Source organism: Talpa occidentalis, unplaced genomic scaffold, assembly GCF_014898055.3.
Source record: "Talpa occidentalis isolate TD23 unplaced genomic scaffold, MPIMG_talOcc4v2.1 talOcc4.12, whole genome shotgun sequence".
Classification (NCBI taxonomy): Eukaryota; Metazoa; Chordata; class Mammalia; order Eulipotyphla; family Talpidae; genus Talpa; species Talpa occidentalis.
In genome coordinates this window covers 3,385,818-3,405,173 of record NW_023601212.1, presented here as the reverse complement: position 1 = coordinate 3,405,173, position 19,356 = coordinate 3,385,818, and the positions used below count along the sequence as shown (strand labels likewise).

Below are 19,356 nucleotides of genomic sequence, written 5' to 3'. Positions count from 1 at the left end.
GCTGACCGGGGGCAGTCTGAAGGGGAAATGCCCACTTCTGTCAGCCGGGGCTGACGGGCCGGTCACAGAGCTGTGTGACACTTGCGCCCACAAGCTCTCCGCCCTCCAGCAAGCAGCCGAGGAAGCGCCTGACTGACCCGGCCGCTGGGCACGTGACAAGACAGCAGGGACAGTCTCGGCCGAGGCCCGGCTGTGCCCAGAGCACGGACAGTCCATGGCCAGGGGGCTGGAGTGAGGCTGCCCGCCGCCTCCCTGGACGTGCGGCTGCAGATTTAGGGTCAGGCCCACAGTCTCAGCTGCGGAACCAAAAGTTGCTTTGTGAGAAACGGACGGCCTCCCGTCCAGTAAAGCAGGGCTCCTCACAGCTCTCGTCACCCCCCGCTGTCCCGCCAGCCGGGTCGTCGGTGACGGAACGCTCCCGGGCTCACCCCGCAGTTTCTCTCTCATTTACGCATAAACCGCACTGCCACGCTGCAGGGGCGTGGAGACGGAGACCTCGGCCGGTCTACACCGCGTCCCGCCGAGACACAGCACGCGCGGCCGCGCCCACGACGTGTGCAGGGGAAGGCACTTACTGACGGCGATGATGAAATCTTTGTGTAACTTGTACGTCATCAGCGGTTCCGCCAGGCACCTGCAGCGGAGAGCGGGGCGCGTTCAGAGCAACAGTCAGAGCAACAGTGTCTTCGCATTCCCCGGAGCGCCTGCACCGCTGTGAGGGCGGGCGAGGGCCTGGACCCGCGGGAGAGGGCCCGGGAGGGGCGCCCGCCGGCGGGAGACTCGGGTGCCTCTAGCGCTGGAGCCCGACCCTGTCCAGGCGCCGGGAGGCAGGTTTCCAGCGTGTGAGGCCGGGGCCGGGGCCGAAGTTCCCCCAGAGGGGGACGAGTCAAGGAGACGAGTCTCCGTTCCAACTCACTCCTCAAAAGCTCACGACAACCCCGCCGTCGTGTGGGACGACGCGGGTCTGGCGTTGGTAACATGCGCGAGAAGCCAGGACGCCGGCCGCAGAGCGGGCCGCGCGGGGGAGGCCTGGCCGGGCCCTGACACGGCCGGGGGAGGGCGCGGGGCGGGGTGGGGGGAATCGGGGGCCGCCTCACCGGAGGTAGTTTTTCAGGCCGCTCGTTATGGTCTTGTTGTCCCACAGCTCGATGTCGATGTCGATGTCGGGAGGGGATTTGGGAGCTGGAAAGAAGAAAAAGCTGTTCAAACGTGGAATTCAAACCATCGCTCACACTTCGCGTGCCGGGCTCGGACACAGGTGGGTGTGGGTGTGCGCGAGCGCGCTGTCCCTCGGGGCGTGGGGGGCACACGGAGGGCTGACGCGCGCTCGGCCCTGGCGTGCAGGGTCTGCCGGGCCCCGGCTTCTGGCTCCCTGAATTGGGTGCAGGTGCAGGGGCCGCTGCACCCACAGGGGGTGTCACTACGGGTGCCCCCGTCCTGTGAGAGCGGGTCCTGTCGTCACCCCGCCCCGCGGATGGGCGGAGCGCAGAGGCCGGTCCCGGGGCGCGCTCAGCCGCACGCCCGTCCCTCCAGCCACCGAGACCGAGACAGCAAGAGGCGCTGCCGGCGTCGCCGAGGGCCGCCCCCCGCGGCAGCTCCTGCACCCACACAGCGCGGGGCTTAGACGTTATTCGAAAATAACGTTTTATTGTGGACAGGCGCGGCCTGTATCTCCCCGGAACCCGGGTTTGGGTCATTTGCGAGAAGACGACCCTGAGCGAAGGCGCCGGCTCCACCCCAGACTTACAAAACGTGGTGTTCATGAGCTTCTGGACCTTGGAGTTCACACCCCCGATGCGGTACAGGCCTAAGATGGTGATGCCTGCGGGGAGCAGAGGCGCAGAGCGGCGTGAGCAGCTTCAAGGGCAGGACGCCGAGCCCAGACGGAGGCCCGCCCGGGCCCCGGTTTTCTCTCCCTGCGGCAGGCCCGCCCGACGCCCGCGGACACGCACTCCCGGGGTGCCCTGCGGGGCTCTGCGGGGCTCTGCGGGGCTTCACACCGGCCCGCCGCCCCCCCACGGCCCGGGAGCACCGGAGGGGCAGAGAATAACCAGCCCCGCAGCAGTCTGAGGGGTCGTGCGGAGACATCGTTTCTCACAGAGGCTTCTAGTACAGTTTTTGGTAAACTGAAGCTTAAAATGCAGCTGGGCGGGGCAGAAACAAATAAAATGTAGCCTTTTATGACAGCTCACACCTTGATACTCGACCACGCTCCTCTGCGCCTGGGCCCACGTGGGGCCGCGTGGCCGCGCCTACCTCTCGTCTCCACCGCGTGGATGCATTTCCTCACGAAGTTGAAGCCGGCCTCGTTCAGGTACACTGCAGGGGGACGGGCGGTCACTGCGGGGCCCCGGCTCCCCCCTTGCCGGTGGCTCCCCAGGCAGCCCCACCTCCATGCAATCCGGGCAGCGGCTCACACCCACCGGTGCTGTCCCAGCACATGGACTCCCTTGGGAGTGTCACACGTGTCTGGGCACGGGTGGGGGGGGATCCCCACGAGCACCGGCTTCCCTGCCCGCACTGAGGCTATTCCTGGGTCACTCATGGAGTCCTGAGCAGGGAGCTGCAGCTGGGAGCGGAGCAAGGTGCAGACACCCCAGCGGGGCACGGAGGGTGCACAGACACCCTCAGAGGCGCCACTCCTGAGCCCTGGGCGTCTGGGAGGGTCCCCACCAGAAGGTGCCCTAGACTTGCGGCAGCTTTCAGGCCTCAGCCCCGACATCAGGCCAAGCCCTTGGCTGGGTGTGTGCCCAAGGCGGCGGGCGGGGTGGGGGGTGGTGATTTTGGAGTTTTCCTGGGAATCTAAAATCCTTTCCACCCTCTCTCTGCACACCACGTCTATTAAAAATCTTTCACAGTAAGATTCTGCTCTTTGCTTTCGTACATGTGGGTGGCTGGGCCCTTTTCAAGCATGCACCCCTTAATAGTTTGGGGGCCCTGCGTGCCCCTCAGTCTCACGCTTACAAATATCTCACAAGAGTCGTGGTTACAGTGATCCCAGTACCGTCCCGAGTAACAGGTGTTTTCCCAGAGTGACAGAAGCAAATGCCACTGGAACAAGCCCTTACTGTGTCCAAAAGCTCTTCACATACCCGGCCCCAGGGGATTCTCAAAACCATGTTAGGAGGCGGGGAAAGCGCTTTGCTGAGCTGATGCCCGAGGTTGCTGACAGCTTCACTTGCCTTTTTTCATAAGAACTAGAGCCAGGTTCTAACTCGGTTCTCAGAGTAGCCCAGTTTTTTCCATTGCATTTTGTACCACATTTGAAATAATTCCAAGTATGTGCAGCGCACATCCCCCGAAGGCCTCATCCTATGAAACAGCAAGCCCCTGGCCTGCCTTCGCCAGGTGTTCGGGACGTCTCTGTAGGTTTGGAGACTGATGCAGGGGGGCCCAGGGAGGGCGGCGGACACAGTCCTTGAAGGAAGGTGAAGAGAAGCAGCCCCGGTCCCTGCAGCCAGCGTCCCGCTTGGGAGGGCTCGGCGAGTGGAGTGATCAAGAGGAGGACGGGGTGCCCCGCGGCAGGGGCTGAGCGAGAACAGCCCTCGGCCCTTGAGAAGAGGCTGCCGCATGGGCACTGGCTGGGGCTAGAGCAGGCAGCCAAGCGGTGCACGGAGGACGGCTACTTGCCACTCCTGCTGGCTGGCCTGCTTGTCCTCCGTGGCTTCTCCAAGGTCCAGAGCTCAGCAGCTAGCAGGAGCTCCTCCTGTCGGCTCCTCTCCCACCCAGGAGCTCCTCCTGTCGGCTCCTCTCCCACCCAGGAGCTCCTCCTGTCGGCTCCTCTCCCACCCAGGAGCTCCTCCTGTCGGCTCCTCTCCCACCCAGCCCTGTACCCGGGGACAGGACGGACAACTGGAGGGCCCAGGAGCCCTGTGGAATCACGCAGAGCAGTACTTGGCCTTCAGGAGTAGAGGCAGAGGAAGAAAGCTCAGGAACTTAGTCAATCAAAAGCTCAGTGTTGACACCTCCCCCCCGGAAGCTATTCAGGGCTAGCGCTTTAATTGACACCCAAATAAAGTTTCTATAAGGCAGTTTAGCAGCACGAAAGCTATTAATCTCCACAGAATTCAAACAGCCATGGGGAAAAGCACAAGAAGAGTCTTCCATTCAGCTAACAAAGTGAAAGTCCTTGTACCTTCAATTTCCTAGTAATTAAAAACCCAGCGGGTCCGCACAGATGTAACCTGCGGGGCTGACAGCACAATCTGTGAAGCTGTCCGCAACCTCTGCAGCATGAGTTCGATCCCCAGCCAGCCAGGGAGCACCCACAGGGCGCAGCAGCCCTCTCCTGTCTCACCCGCTGCTCCCCTCAGCAGTGGGTTTCAGTCAGTCTGCCTGTTCTGCTCCCCGCTCTGTCTCCTCTGGTGAATCCTCTCACCCCCTGCACCTCTGGCCTGCACCCCAGCTCTTGTATGCATAAGTAAATCACAAGTAAATAAATCTTAAAAAAAAAAGAATGATTTTAAGCACCATGAAAGAAAGTAAATCAAGTTAAAGAAACTTGAGATTGCTTTAGAAGGAGACAGATAATAGCCCTCGAAACAAACACACCGACTACTCTAAGTGCACGCCACCTGCTCAGACAGTACCTGGCGAAATGCCAAAAACGAGGCACAGAAAGCAGAGGGCGGTGAGAAGCGGAGACTCAGCATGTGCTGGCAACACACGGCTGGGTTTACTGAAAGTGCCGTGATGCTAAGGATTTTAGGGGAAACAGGTTCCCCACCCGCCCTCCGTGTCGGGGCGTGTCCTTACCCTTACGTTCTCGGCACGGTCTTCTAAGACCAGCGCGAAGGGCTCGTGTTTTTAGTGTAATAAATCGGCGCAGATGCCCGCCACTGCCATAAAAAAATCAAACTAAGTCTCGGCAGCGTCGGGTCTTTCGGGCACAAGGTGCCCGTTAGTGAGGCGAACACCACGGAGCCAGAAGTCAGCCCAGGGGCCGGCAGCTCCGGCCCGCCCCGGCTCTCACCACACACCACGGCCCTGCAGAGCCGCCTCCGCTGACGATTTCAGGCCTGCCCGTCACCACGTCCACGGTTGGGCCCCGTGGCGTGCCCAGCGGGAGCTCTTCCGATCACGAGTCCCTTTGTGGTCACAATGACCACCGTAATGAAATTTAAAAGAATCATTAAAACCACTTACTTTCTTCTTTCTTGCTGATAATGGCAGGGAGGGTGTAAATCTAAAAAAGAACAAAAGGCGTCCCCAGTTACTTGCGGTCCCCGCCAGCACAGAGGCGGGGGCTCGGGGCGAGTGGGGGTGCACAGGCAGGTCGCGGCCCGGCTCCCGGCCCGCCCCGGGCGAGATCTGCGCCTCCCCATCTCGCGCCACCACAGCAAGGTGCCTGCTGGCCCTCCAGGAAGGGCCGTGTGAATCCCGCCCCGGCGGCTCCTTCCTCAGAGCACCTGCTCGCCGTCTGTCCTCAGATCTCAGCCCACCCCACACCAACCCGCCGCCTCCCCGAGCCGTCTTCGCGCCCCCTCGGGTCAGGGTGGCCTCTGATCTGGGGTGAAGAGCCAGGCTGCTCTGTTTTAGATTCTTAACCTATCATTGCTTGACATTTTTGTAAAATACAATGAAGTTAAAAATATTATTAATAAAGCAGCATCCAGATGTCTTGGACCACGTGGAATGGGGCTCCCTCGAGCTGCTGTCAGAGTTCTCTGGCGCCCTCCCCGCGACTCCCGCTCTCCTCGCACTAAACACGGGCGGTCGGGCGAGGCCTCAGCACCCAGGGCCACACCCTGTCAGCCACGTCCTTCACTCGAGGTCACAGCTGTGAGGGGACCTCCCCCACCCCGGCTCTGCTCCATGCCGCGTCCCCCCTGAGGACAGACCGATCCCCGACTGCGCATTCAGGGCCCTCCTGACGACGTGGGCGAGTGACCAAGCCGGCCTCAAAGTCAGGGCTGGAAAACCAGGGCTCTGGTGGAGGGAGGATGTCAGGCCACAGGCGGCCTCCGCCTGCGAGGGCACCTCGGGGGCGGGGGGGGGGCCTGGGCACAGTCCAGGGCTGGCTCTTAGCCGCAGCCACCGGCTCCTCAGGAAGCACAGCACCGCCCCGCAGAGAGGTGGGGTGTGCTGCCGCCCGCCTAGCTCGGCGCATCGCTGAGCGAGTTGAGGGTCTTAGGGCAGCCCTGGGTGTGAGAGAGCCGGTGTCCCGTCCAGCGGGGGAGCGAACCCCGGGACAACAGCACAGCCTCCCAGATCGGCTACTGCGGGACCGTCACTCCTGCTCAAACATGCAAACGCAGTCGGAGGCGAGCAGCGATCAGAGCACGGGAGCCGCGTCCCGCAGCGCCCCCTCTTACCGGCTCCTTCCCGTCCATGGCTTCCAGCCAGAGCTTGCGGTTGGCTTCCGAGAAGGCCTGCAGCGTGATGATGCCGTGCCTGTGCGGAAGGCGTCATGCTTTAGACAGGCTCCTGCCAGGCGCGCCGGCCACAGACCGACACGCGCACCAACAGCCTTTCCATGGAGCACGCAGCGCGCTCCGGAGAACCTCTACAGGTGACAAACCTCTACAGGTGACAACGGCTCTATTCAAAGACCTTATAAAGAGCAGGCACCCAAAAATAAATCTAAAGGAAAAGATACATAAAATCTTCAAAGGCAGGTCAACTCCCCATCAACTGATAACTTGGATGCGACGCCAGCTACAGATCCCAAAGGACAGGGGCTCCGCCCTGAGGTACAGTTTCCGTACCTGTCACACACACACATGCACACACACACGCGCACACACACAGGGCCTACTCAGGGAAGCCTGGCAGTGATGTGGGTGGACAGTGGGTCACGGGACAGGGCAGAGGTGCAGACACGACCTTTTCACACCGTCCCACGCGGACTGCAGGGTGGAACCTGAGAACGTGATTCCACCTGATGTAAAATACAATCAAAGGCAAGAGCTGATCCCTCCAGCTGATAAACGTGCTAGCTGCGGAGCCAGGCCGTCCGGCTCCCGAGCCCCTGAAGGCCGAAGAGGCCACGGCCACACACCTGCTCCTCCGGCAGTGGGCCCTGTGCCGAGACACCCCTAACGCAGCACCTCCATATTGGGTATCCCCAGATTCCTCTTTGAATTTGCTTTTTAGCACTGTGCACCCAGTTATTTCTGAAAACACCACGTGCTAAATACTCCTGAGGGAAAAGTGTGTGAGAATAGAAGCTTTTACAGGAACGAGGGCAGGCGCTCGCACAGGCTTCCCTATGTGAATCGAACAAGAGGAAAGATCACTTAGCTCAAGACCAGATAAAAGAGAAAAGCCAGGCTCAAACCTTTCGACGACTTCTATGTCGAAGCAGAACCGTTTGTCAATCGAGTCTGTCTTTCGGCGGATGCAGGATTTCAACTTAAACATTTCTGGGGAGCTCGTGACCAGGCCGTTCTGCAACGAGAAGGGGACGGACTACGGCTGTGACGACCAGGTGAGCTGAGCGGACCCCCAGCCTCCCCCAGAGCTTGGGTCCCGGGCACTCGCAGAGGGGGTGCTCCCGCCCGGTGAACAGAGGCCCCCCAACCGTCACTGCTCAGTTGTCAACACCTCAAGCTGTTTATGAAACAATCACATAAACCCATGGAGTCGCCTGCTGTGATGTGCCTGCGGTCCCCGTATCAGTCACTCGGTAGGCGTGACACCTGCCTCCAGGTCTCCAGCGACCCGCCAGAGCCACCCACGCCGTGTCTACCTGCTGGGATTCTGCACCCCCCGCACCCCCCACTCAACCCCTGTTTGGCTGGCCCCCAGCTGCTGTTCTGCTACTAGGACTAGAGCTGTCTGGGGGTGCCCACCCCGGGCTCAGGCCACAGGACACGCTTCTGTATCGAAGGCCGTCGACCTTAAGGGTCTGCATTGATCTACTGTCTGGCCAATTCGCTTCTCGTCAGTTGCAAATCTCATAGATTATTCAGATCCGTCTGCCGTCGGCTCAGACTGTCCCGGAGCTGAGTGTGGGTGTCTGTAGGGAATCCCGAGCAGAGACACAGCGGTTGCTCCGTCTCGGAGGGTCCTGCGTGTCTCCCTCTGACGGGATGCTGGAGGACGCCCAGCACGGGGACAGCCAACGCCCGTGTGAGGACGCGCCTGGGAGGCCGCCGCTGCCCGGTTACCGTCTGGTCTGTTAAGGGAGGGGCGGGCCAACCCGGCTTCAGGTGCTCCCAGCTCGGGGGATCTTCGGCGACGGCCCAAATTACTTAACCCATAAGTTCAACCATGTGCCGCAGTCACGTTGTGTAAAAGCACCACCCCCTGCACAGGAGGTGTTCGGACGGCCGCGCCTCCCACTTCAATGCATCCTGGTCACCGGCCACGCAAGACGGTCAGCGACCAGAGGCGCTCAGCGGACGCGCGCCTTCTGAGAAACCACTGGTCAGCTTTTCAGCCACAGGGACTGATGCTGACGGGGCAGCAGCGCGGGGGGGCGGGCTCCAGAGGCCCCCTGTGCAGGGGCGAGACCCCTGACCGCTGGGGCTGCTGGCCCAGGACAGCCACCCACGTCCCCGCGGCCAGTCGTCCCAGGCGAGGCCCCTACACCTGACTCACCCGCTCCAACCCCCGGCCAAGGTGGAGGGCGACCCTGGCGAGTCCTGCAAGTCACCGAGGTCACGCAGGGCAACTTTTCAATTTTTCAGAGTTGTGCACGTTTATGGGAAAAGGAAGCTCGTGATTTTTTCGGTTTCCTTTCAGTAAACAAGCTCCACTTAAGCGGCGATTTTGGTGGTGACCTTGGCATGGCATTTTCACAGTCAACACCTGAAACTAGTAGGATGGGGCGATGCCGTGCGACCTCAGAATAAATAAACGTCCCCCCAAATAACTCACCATTTTCCCGCTTGATTTCATTTCTGAAACACTCATGGTGAAGGTTTTACTTCCTTTGTCATACGTGCAGTAGTGCTTGATCCACGTGAAGCCGAGCGGCCCTGACGCAGAGAAGAGACAGCACAGGGGCTGTTAGCGGGGGGCTGTGGGGCGCTGGCCCCGCGGCTGCTGCGCTTTGACACCGCCGCTCTGTCTTGGCGCCCGCGGGCTGAGGGTCTGCCGCGAGACGGGGAGGAGGTGCAGGGGGAGGGGTGCAGGAGGAGGGGGCACAGGCGAGCATCGGGAGCAAACGACAGGCTGCGTTGCAACCTCAACACACGCTCTGCAAAATCGAGAATCCCTTCCGATCTGGCTTGAACTAAGGGGCGTGTAACGCGGCGCACTTCCTCACGGCTCTTCTTGCCCTGCTGGAGATGCCCTCCACGCGGTTTAGCCAGATCAGGTCACCCCGTTCAAGCCCCTGCGGCGGCTCCCACATCCCGCGGGGCGAAAGCCCATGCACCTGCCACCCCCACGGCCCTGTTCCCTCTCCCACTTCACATCCTACTGCCTTCTGCCTCGAACGCACAGCAGCCCTGCATGGCCCTCCCGGTCCTGGGTCCTGAGCGGCGGGACTGTGTCTGCGCCGCAGGGCATTTGCACTTGTCACCCCCCCCCCCCCCCCGCCTTCAGAGATGACCATATGCCCCGTGACGCTTCCTTCAGGTGCTTCCCTCAACGTTACCTTTGCAACGTGCCTCTCCCGAGCGCAAGCCTCGCATCGCCGCCCCCTCACCTGGATCTCCTATGCTTTGCAGTCACCACGCTCTCAAACACGGTGTATTGCACCCCTCACCCCGCTCAGTGCACGTCGAGCGCACCGCAGGCGCCAAGGCCGCGAGAGGCAGGACCCTGACCCGCGCTCGACGGCCGACCAGTGCGAGCGCAACGCTCAGCTGTTCGCAGCTGGCGACACGTGTGTGAGGGATGAAGGACGGAAGGAGCCGCTCATTTTCCTCTAAGGCTCTGCAGTGATCTCCTCTGAGCTCTGCTCGGCAGAAAAGTGATCAAAATCACTCCTTAAAATGGGAAAATTTCCACCATCGAAGGCAGAAGAAATGCGAGGAACGCTCGCCTTCCCCCATGCCGCGCCCTCCGGCACACGCTCCTGTCCAGGCAGCCCGGGGCTGGGCTGTGGCGGGAGTTCGGGACCCTGGGCCCGGCAGAGACCTTCGGTTCCCCCAGGGGAGCCACCGAGCCTGCACCCAGGTGCGGAGAGGGTTGAAGATGGGGCTGGTTCTCTCTCCTTGGGGGTCCCACCTGCCGAACACCCCAACCCCCAGCAACAGCCGTGCGCGCCGTGACTGCGCCTGGCTCAGCACCACGTACCGAGAAGCCGGGCGCTGAGCGTGGATGCGGGCCTGGAGCCCAGCATTGCACGAACCGTCCACGTTATTCTCTGGAGCAACGGCTCCCCTGGTGTGACACCCAGCTCCAACAGCACCCCCACCACAGTCCTGGGGGACACCTACATCTTTGGCACTGCCAAGCTTTGCTGCCTTGACTTCAGGGCACCCGGGGCCCTCCGCTGTCCTGTCGCCCGGCGCGCGCCGGTGATGCCCTCCCGCACGGCGTGACGTGCTTTAGGACGCGGAGCTGAGGAACGGGAAGTGGCCGGATGAAATCCTGGCAGCGGCTTTATTACTCCGGCAGCCATTGAGAAAGCAATGCTAGCAAACATTTTCAAATAAAGCTGCCGGATGCTCCGATGACATTCCAGCCCCACGATGCCTTCGCCTGCCCCCCTCGCTGCGGGGCCTCCTGCCTCTGACCGCCACGGCCGCCGCCCGCCCGTGATGCTTCCTCTAAAGTGCCGGGCACGGGGCCAGGGCAGACGTCCTCAGGCAAGCGCTTCGGGAGTCCCGAGGCAAACGCTGGGAAAAGCAAAATTTATTGCAGCTCTAAAGTTGCAAAATAAAGCAAGTTTATTGGTCTTCCCCAGAAACCAGCGGAGGCTGCTGAGAGGATGTTTGCAGAACGGGAGGAAATGAACATTTTCGGAATTCCTACTAAGTGCCAACATTTCATCGAGGGGTTTCCGAGTGAGGCATTATAAAGAGCATTTTTACGTGGAAGACAGGCGCTGGGCTGCAGCGGGCAGCGCCGGGCGTGGGCGGGGCGGCTCTTAGAGGGACAACTCTCAAGAGATGTTGGAAGAGTTAAGAGACGAGACTTGTGCAAACAGGGAGTTGCCAGGAAAGCAGGGCAGCTGGAGCTGCTGCTGGTCGAGGCATTTCACACAGGTCCCGGCCCTCCCATTCCTGCAACGCCGTCCCCGGGGGCTGTGGACGCCAGCCTGTTAGCAGGATCCCCCGTAAACTGTCTCCCCCCAAAAATGTCTCCCCCGGGGCCGGGCTCCCTGGGTTGACTGGAGTCTCAGTGTCGTCCAGGCGAGTCCCGTGGAAAGTCCATCCCTGACCGGGGGCCGAGCCGTGGGCTCCTGCCTGGACAGGCCACCTGCACCCACCACCGTGCCCACAGACGCCATCGCTGGTCGCTAACTGCGTGGCCTCTCTCCTGCCTCCACAACGGATCAAGCCTGGGGCCGCAGCCTAGATCTCATCTGCAGCTTCTCAGGGACGTGCCCGCTCGGTGCAGCCCGAGCGCCGCGCTACGCCGCAGGGGGCGGGGCGGGTGGTCCTACCGAGGCTTTTAAATGACGGCAGCAGAAAGGGCTGTGACAGCGGCCCCCGTGTAAAGTAACTCCACAGGGCTAGAATCCTCTGAGTTTTAGCTATAATCCAGAGACACGCTACGGGCTGGGGGGGAGGGAGTAGGATCAAAACAAGGGGGGTGGGGATTGTATGGGGACTACGGCCAAGATGAAAATGCATGCATTGTGCAAAAATGAAGACTGATGTAAAAAATATATAAAATTAAAACAAAATTTCCAATTAAGCTTTATAATCCAATTAAAGAGCCCAAGCACACACACAAAACTCCCCAGGCCCGGGGAAGGTGCAGACAGGGCGCGGGAGGACAGAGGTGGGAGGCGGGGCTGTCTGGGGCTAGCAGGTGCACGCCCGACAGCCCCCCAGCTGTGCATCTTGCACACGTGCCATCGCTGACACGCCTGGCCGAGGCCTGGGAGCCGGGCAGGCAGACGCGGGGAAGGGGATGACATCTGCCCACGGGCGGCAGCTTGGGTGGGGAGCCCGGCGACAGGAAAGCAGAAAATAAGCAGTGACCGCTGCACAGAGCGGGTGGGCTCAGTGTGAGCCAGGAGACAAGCGGGCCCAGCGGGGCTTGCTGGGGTTACAGCCTGGAGAGTGGGGGAGGGGGCGCTTAGGGAGGGGGGCGCGGCAGGGCCCGCAGCACCAGGGCTTTATGGTCCGTGCAGACTGAGCCGCAGAAGTCAGGTCCATTAGGACAAAAGGCACCAGCACCAGATAGGGGCCCACAGCGCCCCACGGTTGCCCCCACACGCCCCCCACCAAGTGATCGGAGGCCCCGGGCTTGGACATTGCCCCAAATGCACCAGAGCTGGGACACGCTTGGCAAACCCGGGCCGTCCGCGGGCTGGGCCGCCGGGGAGCACTGGACCCCGAGCCTAAAGATGACGGATGTAAAGACTCCGCAAGATCAAACCTCCTTGTTGCAACACACCGTAGACCCATAAAAATTTAGTAGCTGTGCAGCACTATGGGGGAAAAGACCCAGGAAGGGAAATATTTCTGAGTTACAGTGAATACAACAGTCTCCAGGCTGGAGGATCCCCAGCTTGAGCAGCCTCGCCAGCAGTGGCCCCCGCGCCGCAGCCTGCCTGGGGCCCTGGGGACCCCAATACTGTCAGGCCCCGGGTGCCGACTCCTCCCTCATCACCTGAGTCCAACAGCCACGGCCCTGCAGCTTCCCCCGGGCCTGATCCCAGTGACCGGCCGGGGCAGCACCTGTCCTTCCAAGGACACCTGCAGGCGGGGAGGTGGGGCTCCTCGCGTGAGAAGGCCCCCAGCCCGGGTCTCCAGGGGAGCTCCTGCCAGCACCCTCGGGCGGGGTCTCGGACCAGGCAAGCCCACTGCCCCCTCCTGCCTCGAGCCCTGACATCAGGTCACATGGGCGCTGGGCGCCCCGCAGCAGCATCAGGCCCTGGAGACCGCGGCCGCGGCAGGCGCTGTGCGTCCCCCAGACCCGCCAGGGCGCGGCCACTGGGGGCCCCTCGACGGGATGCGCTGGGGGCGCGTTGGGCGGGACCATTATCGGAGTCCAACCGGCCCCCTCCACGACAAGGACAGTGTGGAGAGCTCCATCCTCAACAAGTTGGGGGGCCCTTCCTAGTTTTGGGGGCACGGCTGGCCTCACGCTGCTCCCGGAGCTCAGAGGAGCCTCAGGACGCACAGCACAGGGGCGCAGGCACGCCCCACCTGAGGTGGCTCCCGCGTCACAGGTGACCCTGAAACTGAGCGCGCACTGCCGGCCCGGCTCTCCACGGACTGCGGGCCCCGACGGCCGAGCTGCCCTGGGGGTGCGGGGAGCAGCCGGCACCAGCGAGCCCGGGAGGCTGGGCCTCCCCCTGCATGGACGCCCCTGGCCCCGCTGGCCCGCCCGCGTACTCACGTCGCTCCTGGACGTACAGGTAGCCCTCCATGGTCCACTGGCTGGGCGGCCGGTAGTCAGGGTTGGCCGCCTTCATGCGCTGCATGAGCCGCTCCACCTCCTGCCGCGTGCTTTCAAAATTATTCCTCGTCTGCGGTGGAGAGAAGCCTCATTCACCCAGAGCCCCCCCCCAGCCCCCCAGGGCGTGTCCACCGTGCGGGGCACCTTCTGCGGGTGCACCTGCCGCGACCCCAGTGGGCCCAAGGGTCTCGGGCTGCCTCGGGGACACCCCTGAGCCCATCTGCTCCCCAAGGAATACAATTCCGGTGGCAGAAGACGGCATTTCACGAAATACATAGAGTTCAATCGAATTTAATATTCCTCACTAAGGTCAAAAAAGCACAGGGCCTGTAGTTCTTTGGGGAATCAAAACAAATTATTCACACGCTTTTCTTCCTGTGGCACAAATAAAAAACACTCCTTACCCTCATTCCAAGCACTTTTTGAAGCTTGGATTCCAGAAATCCTAACAGAACCAAGGGGTGAGTGTGACAGTGAGAAAAATGAACAGGCCCCGCGTTCTAACTTCTTCTATAGCAAAAAGGAGTTGAGGGCCTCCCTGGTGGCACAAGGGGTTAAGACGCAAACTATGAAGCTGTCCGCAGCCTCTGCAGCATGAGTTTGATCCCCAGCCGGCCAGGGAGCTACCCACATGGCGCAGCAGACCTCTCCTGTCTCCCCGCTGCTCCCCTCGGCAGTGGATTTCAGTAGATCTGCCTGTTCTGCTCCCCACTCTGTCTCTGGTGAATCCTCTCACCCCCCTGCATCTCTGGCCTGTACCCCAGCTCTTGTATGCATGAATAAATAAGTCTTTAAAAAAAAAGTGAATATTTAAAAAAAAAAAAAAATTGACTCACCTGACAGTGAGTTTATAGCAGGTAAAGACGTGGAAACCTGAGGTTGTTCCCTAGGAAATTTTCATTTGCATTCAGGCCACATCATCTCAGCGACATGTTTGGAAACAGACAACTCACCCCACCCCTCACGCTAAGATCTTCTCAGAGGCCAGACACAAAAGACGCAGATCTTTTGTGGTCTCAGAGTCGGTTAGGAAAATCTTTCCAATGGCCACTTTTGCTAAATTTTCCCTTTTAAACACGACTACCACAACTTTTTCTGATTTTACTCCTCTCTCCTAAGTCCTAGGAATCTTAACATAATTGCATTTCATATGGAAATAAATCATAAAAATATTTTGGCTCTTGTAAATTTCCTGTTAATATTTCCTGAAAAAGCCCAGCTGCACTCCACATTGAAAAGCAATGGCCCGGCTGCATGTGAAATCGATTCTGCCAGGGACTCGAGGCTAAGCACAAAGCTCAAACTCAAAACACACGGAGAAAAAAATCCAATGAATTGCATTTCTCCGGGGATTCTCCAACCGCAGAGCTCCACATACAAACACCCCCTGTACCACCAGGCAGGTAAGCGCCGGACAAGCTTTGAGAAGACAAAGCTGCTACTCTGGAGAGCGCTCAGCAGGTAACACGTTCATTTACAGACAGACCTCCCAGCCAAGGCCGCACGACCCGCCCGCGGGACCCGGCGGAAAGCGACCGGCCGCGTTGTCTTTGTAATTCATGTATTAGAATATATGTGATATCTGTGAGAAATACAAATGAAACCTCCTATAATTTAGAAGACCGTCGTGGGCATGGTGCCTGCCCTGCACAGTGGCCTGGGCACGCGAGAGTCCAGGCACTGCTGAATCAGCTCCACAAGCCAAGCCTGACAGAACCGATGTTTGTGGCCGACGATCGCTGAAGAGTCACTCCGGATGCTTCCACACCACGTTTAAATGTCTTATTTCAAAGGAAACACCAGACGCGATGTGCGGGGCCTTGGCCTCCACCGGGTCAGCCCCGGCATGGACACGGACGGCTCGAGGCCGGCCCGCGGGGCAGGGGAGCTGCAGCAAGGGCGAGGTCTCAGCGCTGGCTCCAGCGCAGGGATCCTGCATGAAGCTGGCTACACGGTCTGAGGGTACGATTAGCTCCTTCCCGTGTCCCTTCAACCAGCTGCTAGAAGAGACTTTTAAATACGTCTCTGAAATGGCTTTTCTCAAAATGAGCGAGCCTGTCCGCCGCCGGCCTGGGGCTGAAAGCACCACGCGCGTCCTGGCCACAGCCCAGGCCCCAGGGCCCTACGAGTCGCGGAGGAGAGACAGGGGGACGGGTGCAGCCTTACGTTTTGCAGGTTGAACTGCAGCTGCTGCTTGTAGGGTGCGAACTCCTGGGCGAGCTCATAGCCTTCGTGGTAGAAAGTAAAGAGTCCCTGCAGGAATGACAGCAGCTGCAAAAGCAAAGACAGAGGCCATGAGCAAGGGTCATGTCCATTAATTGGGGAAATTACCACATTCTAATTCTACAAACTGCTGCAGTTTCGATGGCTTTGTGAGGCCCAGAAGCACCAGCGTTCTGGGGGTGAAACCGAAACCCCACAGGGGGACAGTCCTCCGCAGTGATTTAATTTTCGAGTCCTGGCGTGGGCAGCTGCGCTATCACCTACCCTGACATTCAGAGACACGTGCAGGAGAGATCACTCGCGGGGATAAAGGCCCAAGTGACCAGGTCCTGCCCTCGTAGAGTTCCTCGTCACCACAGACGCTAAGCCGGGCACAGTAAATCCCAGATCAAAGCGCTCGAGAGATTTTTTTTCAAGTGGTGCTCAGTTTATTCACGTATGTTCCAAACGGCACAGAGAGAAGCAAAAAGGGTTTTGGTACATTTTTTAATGATGTCATTATCGCCAGACAAGAAGTGAACGATGGTCCAGATGCTACTGGAAGATTAAATTTATAAAGTCATAATGCCAGGAATGACTCTCCCTGCCTCTATAAACAGCCGAGGCCGGCCTACTGAGATGTCTGAAGTCAGGCCCGCTTGCAAATCAGTTTGTGAAAAAAAAAGGAAGTTTGAGTAGAAAATTCTGAGCTCGGCCTGAGTCTCGGCTTCTCTTGAGCATCATCTGGCTGAGAGAGAAGATTCAGCCAAAGGAAATTGAGAGTGCCAGAAGGTGGCAGCGCTGATCCGGGAATGACAGGCATCCTTCTAGCAAGGGCTGGAGGGGACAAAACCAGGAAGATTGAGAGCAAAACCCGAAGCTAGATGCAGATCTTTCGTATAAACCAGTAAAATCTTGGGCCTCCCCGGTGGCGCAGCAGTTAAGCGATGGCTTGCAAAGCTGCCCGCAGCCTCTGCAGCGCCGGTTCGATTCCCGGCCACCGGCGAGGGTCCCACATGGCGCGCAGACCCCTCCTGCCGCCCGCTGCTCCCCTCAGCAGTGGACTTCGGTCCTTCTGCCTGTTCTGCATCCTGCTCTGGCTCTGGTGAATTCTCTCACCCTCCCGCGCTTCTGACTGTACCCAGTGCTTGTATAAATAAATAAATAAATCTTTAAAAAAAAATAAATAAACCAGTAAAATCTTTAAAACACCCCAATTTATATGCGTCCCCAATTCACATACAATTTGTTATGTTCTTACTATAAAGTAAAGCTATTGGGCAGTTTTTGATATGAAATAAGCTACAACTAAAAATAACTGACACAAAATTCTTTACTTGCTGAGGTCTTACTCCACGGACGGGCCCTCCAATTTGATCTGCTCCTATAATGAAGCCAGAAAAGACTGGAGACGGGACTAATATCAATTTAAAAATATCTTCAATTGACATTGCATGGCCAGGCTTGAACATGAAGCTCCAGAGCTTTTCAGAGACAAACTAAGAAAACACTTTGAAGTTTACAGACAGCGCGAGTCTTCTGAATAGTCGAACAAGCGCCCCTGAAGTTCTTTGGAGCACTGTGTCATGTTTTAATGTCTATCATTAGTCCCCAATTAAAGTGTCTAATTGTGCGCTCAGTGCCACTGGAGGAAGATGCTGTTCTCATATCATCCTAAGTACAAAGAATTTAATTAAGCGTTATGAAAAGGAGACTTTAAGAATACCTGCAATAAATCTCCCTATAAAACATCCAGTTCCCAAGGCCCATGTAAATAAATAAATCTATACAGCAGAATCCAGACTCACTTAGTGGAAGATAAATGTTTTAATCTCACAGTGTGCGCTGAGCGCCCGCCAGGGGCGTGCAAGTCTCCGGAACAGAAAAACCACACACTTCAAAGAGCCCCCCCTTTTCCCTTCTTCTCACACGGGCTTTCGAGGCAGCTTTTGGGGAGGCGCGTGCGGGTCACGTCTCGGGAGGGCAGCAAAGTGAAAACATGGCTTAGGTTTGGGGCCTACGCGCACACGTACATTTTATCTTGCGCAGAGTCTGTGATAGTAAATTAAGGCGACTTAAAGGACAACCTGAAAAACCAGGCAGATCTTAGTCTCCCCACGTACCTTGTCCACCCCCATCCCTCCTGACACCTCTGGCCTTAGCGCGGCCGGTGCCACAACCAGGCCAGCAATGACCCGGGTCAGGCAGCCCAGGGTCCAGGGCGCTCCCGCGGGGCCCACACATGTGCATGGTGACCCGCAGCCCGGCCCCAGGGGCCTGGGGGGACCTCACTGCCCTGAGGTGCCCCGGGTCCCCCCCTTTGCTTCTGAACAGCCATCAGGAACACACTGCCTGTCCCTTCAGAGGACGCCTTGGCCCCGCTCTTATCAGGGAAACTAACACTCACCGGCTCCACGAACTCAAACTTCTTTTTCTCTTGAACCTCTTGAATTTTGAAGACATATTCGAGGGATGCTTCATAGAAGTTCTGATGTTCTCGGTCAATCTGCGTATCTGCCTTAAGAGCAAAGAGGACACGTCATCGCTGGCCGAGGCTCCCGGGGACAGACGGCCCCAGCCCCGACACCCTCACGGCCTGCGCCTCCTGCTGGTGTCCACCCACCGCGGCCTCGGCGCCCCGGAACAGACAGGAAGGGGCCGGGCCGGCGCGTGTGGCCAGCTCCCAGCCCAGGCGGCGGTCAGGGGAGCCCCTCGCTCTCCTGGAGCCCCGGGCCCACCAACACCCCGTTTACTTTAGAGTTTACATCCATGTGGAGTCGCCATATACATGTAGTCAAAGCCGTTCATTTCCCCGACACATCTGACGCAGATCAGCTCTGTCCCGCAGCAGAGGGGGCGTGTCCTCGCCACTCCTCACTGGGAAACCAACATCGGAGTTTCCAAAGGAAATTCTTTTCCCCTTCACTTTCTTTCTAATTGTAAAAGTAGCACATGCGGATCGCTGTGAGTTTACTCATCAACGTGCCAAAGAAACACCAAGATAGTTGCGATCCTACCCTTACCATTTTGATGTGGGAGACGCACACAGTCTTACTTTAAAACAACTCTCGGGGCCTCCTCGGGGGCGCAAGGGGTTAAGACACAACCTATAGAGCTACCTGCAGCCACTGCAGCACGAGTTCGATCCCCAGCCAACCAGGGAGCTACCCACATGGCGCAGCAGACCTCTCCTGTCTCCCCGCTGCTCCCCTCAGCAGTGGGTTTCAGTAGATTCGCCCGTTCAGCAACCTACTCTGTCTCTGGTGAGTCCTCTCAACCCCACACCTCTGGCCTGCACCCCAGCTCTTGTATGCATAAAGAAATAAATCTTTATCTCTAACCTCCTGCATGGTGGATAACTCTTGGGTCTACACGTTCATGCAATTTATTTCCAGGCTCATGTCTAATGATTTCTTTTGGGTAAACTCCTGCCAACGCAAGTCACTTCAACCGTCTTGCACATAAGGCTTGTTAGGATGTGGCAAATGTACTTTCAGAATGATCTGCCCTTTGCCAGGAATGCCAAGGAACGCTGAGTGTCCCACACCCTCGCCAAGGCCGGATTCTTATCTTTCAATAAATTAAAGTGGCATCCCGTTGCTATTATTGATTTCCATTGTTTTTAAACGACTGTGACTTTGAAACTTAGAAAATCCATTATGGTCTATTTCTTCTCTG

General features: G+C 58.7%; 1 protein-coding gene across 2 annotated transcripts in view; it reads right to left on the bottom strand.

The window, feature by feature from the left end:
- ARHGAP42 (Rho GTPase activating protein 42) overlaps positions 1 to 19,356 on the bottom strand; it is a 145,048-nt gene that overhangs the window by 15,162 nt on the left and 110,530 nt on the right. For both annotated transcript variants that reach the window (XM_037504781.2, XM_054692970.1), the window contains 11 exons: positions 18,086 to 18,196; positions 15,643 to 15,747; positions 13,417 to 13,546; positions 8,824 to 8,924; positions 7,280 to 7,389; positions 6,315 to 6,393; positions 5,146 to 5,185; positions 2,257 to 2,319; positions 1,748 to 1,822; positions 1,098 to 1,182; positions 576 to 634 (listed from right to left, as the gene is read on the bottom strand). In XM_037504781.2, the coding sequence (XP_037360678.1) occupies positions 576 to 634; positions 1,098 to 1,182; positions 1,748 to 1,822; positions 2,257 to 2,319; positions 5,146 to 5,185; positions 6,315 to 6,393; positions 7,280 to 7,389; positions 8,824 to 8,924; positions 13,417 to 13,546; positions 15,643 to 15,747; positions 18,086 to 18,196 (958 nt within the window). The remainder of the gene's footprint in view (positions 1 to 575; positions 635 to 1,097; positions 1,183 to 1,747; positions 1,823 to 2,256; positions 2,320 to 5,145; positions 5,186 to 6,314; positions 6,394 to 7,279; positions 7,390 to 8,823; positions 8,925 to 13,416; positions 13,547 to 15,642; positions 15,748 to 18,085; positions 18,197 to 19,356) is intronic.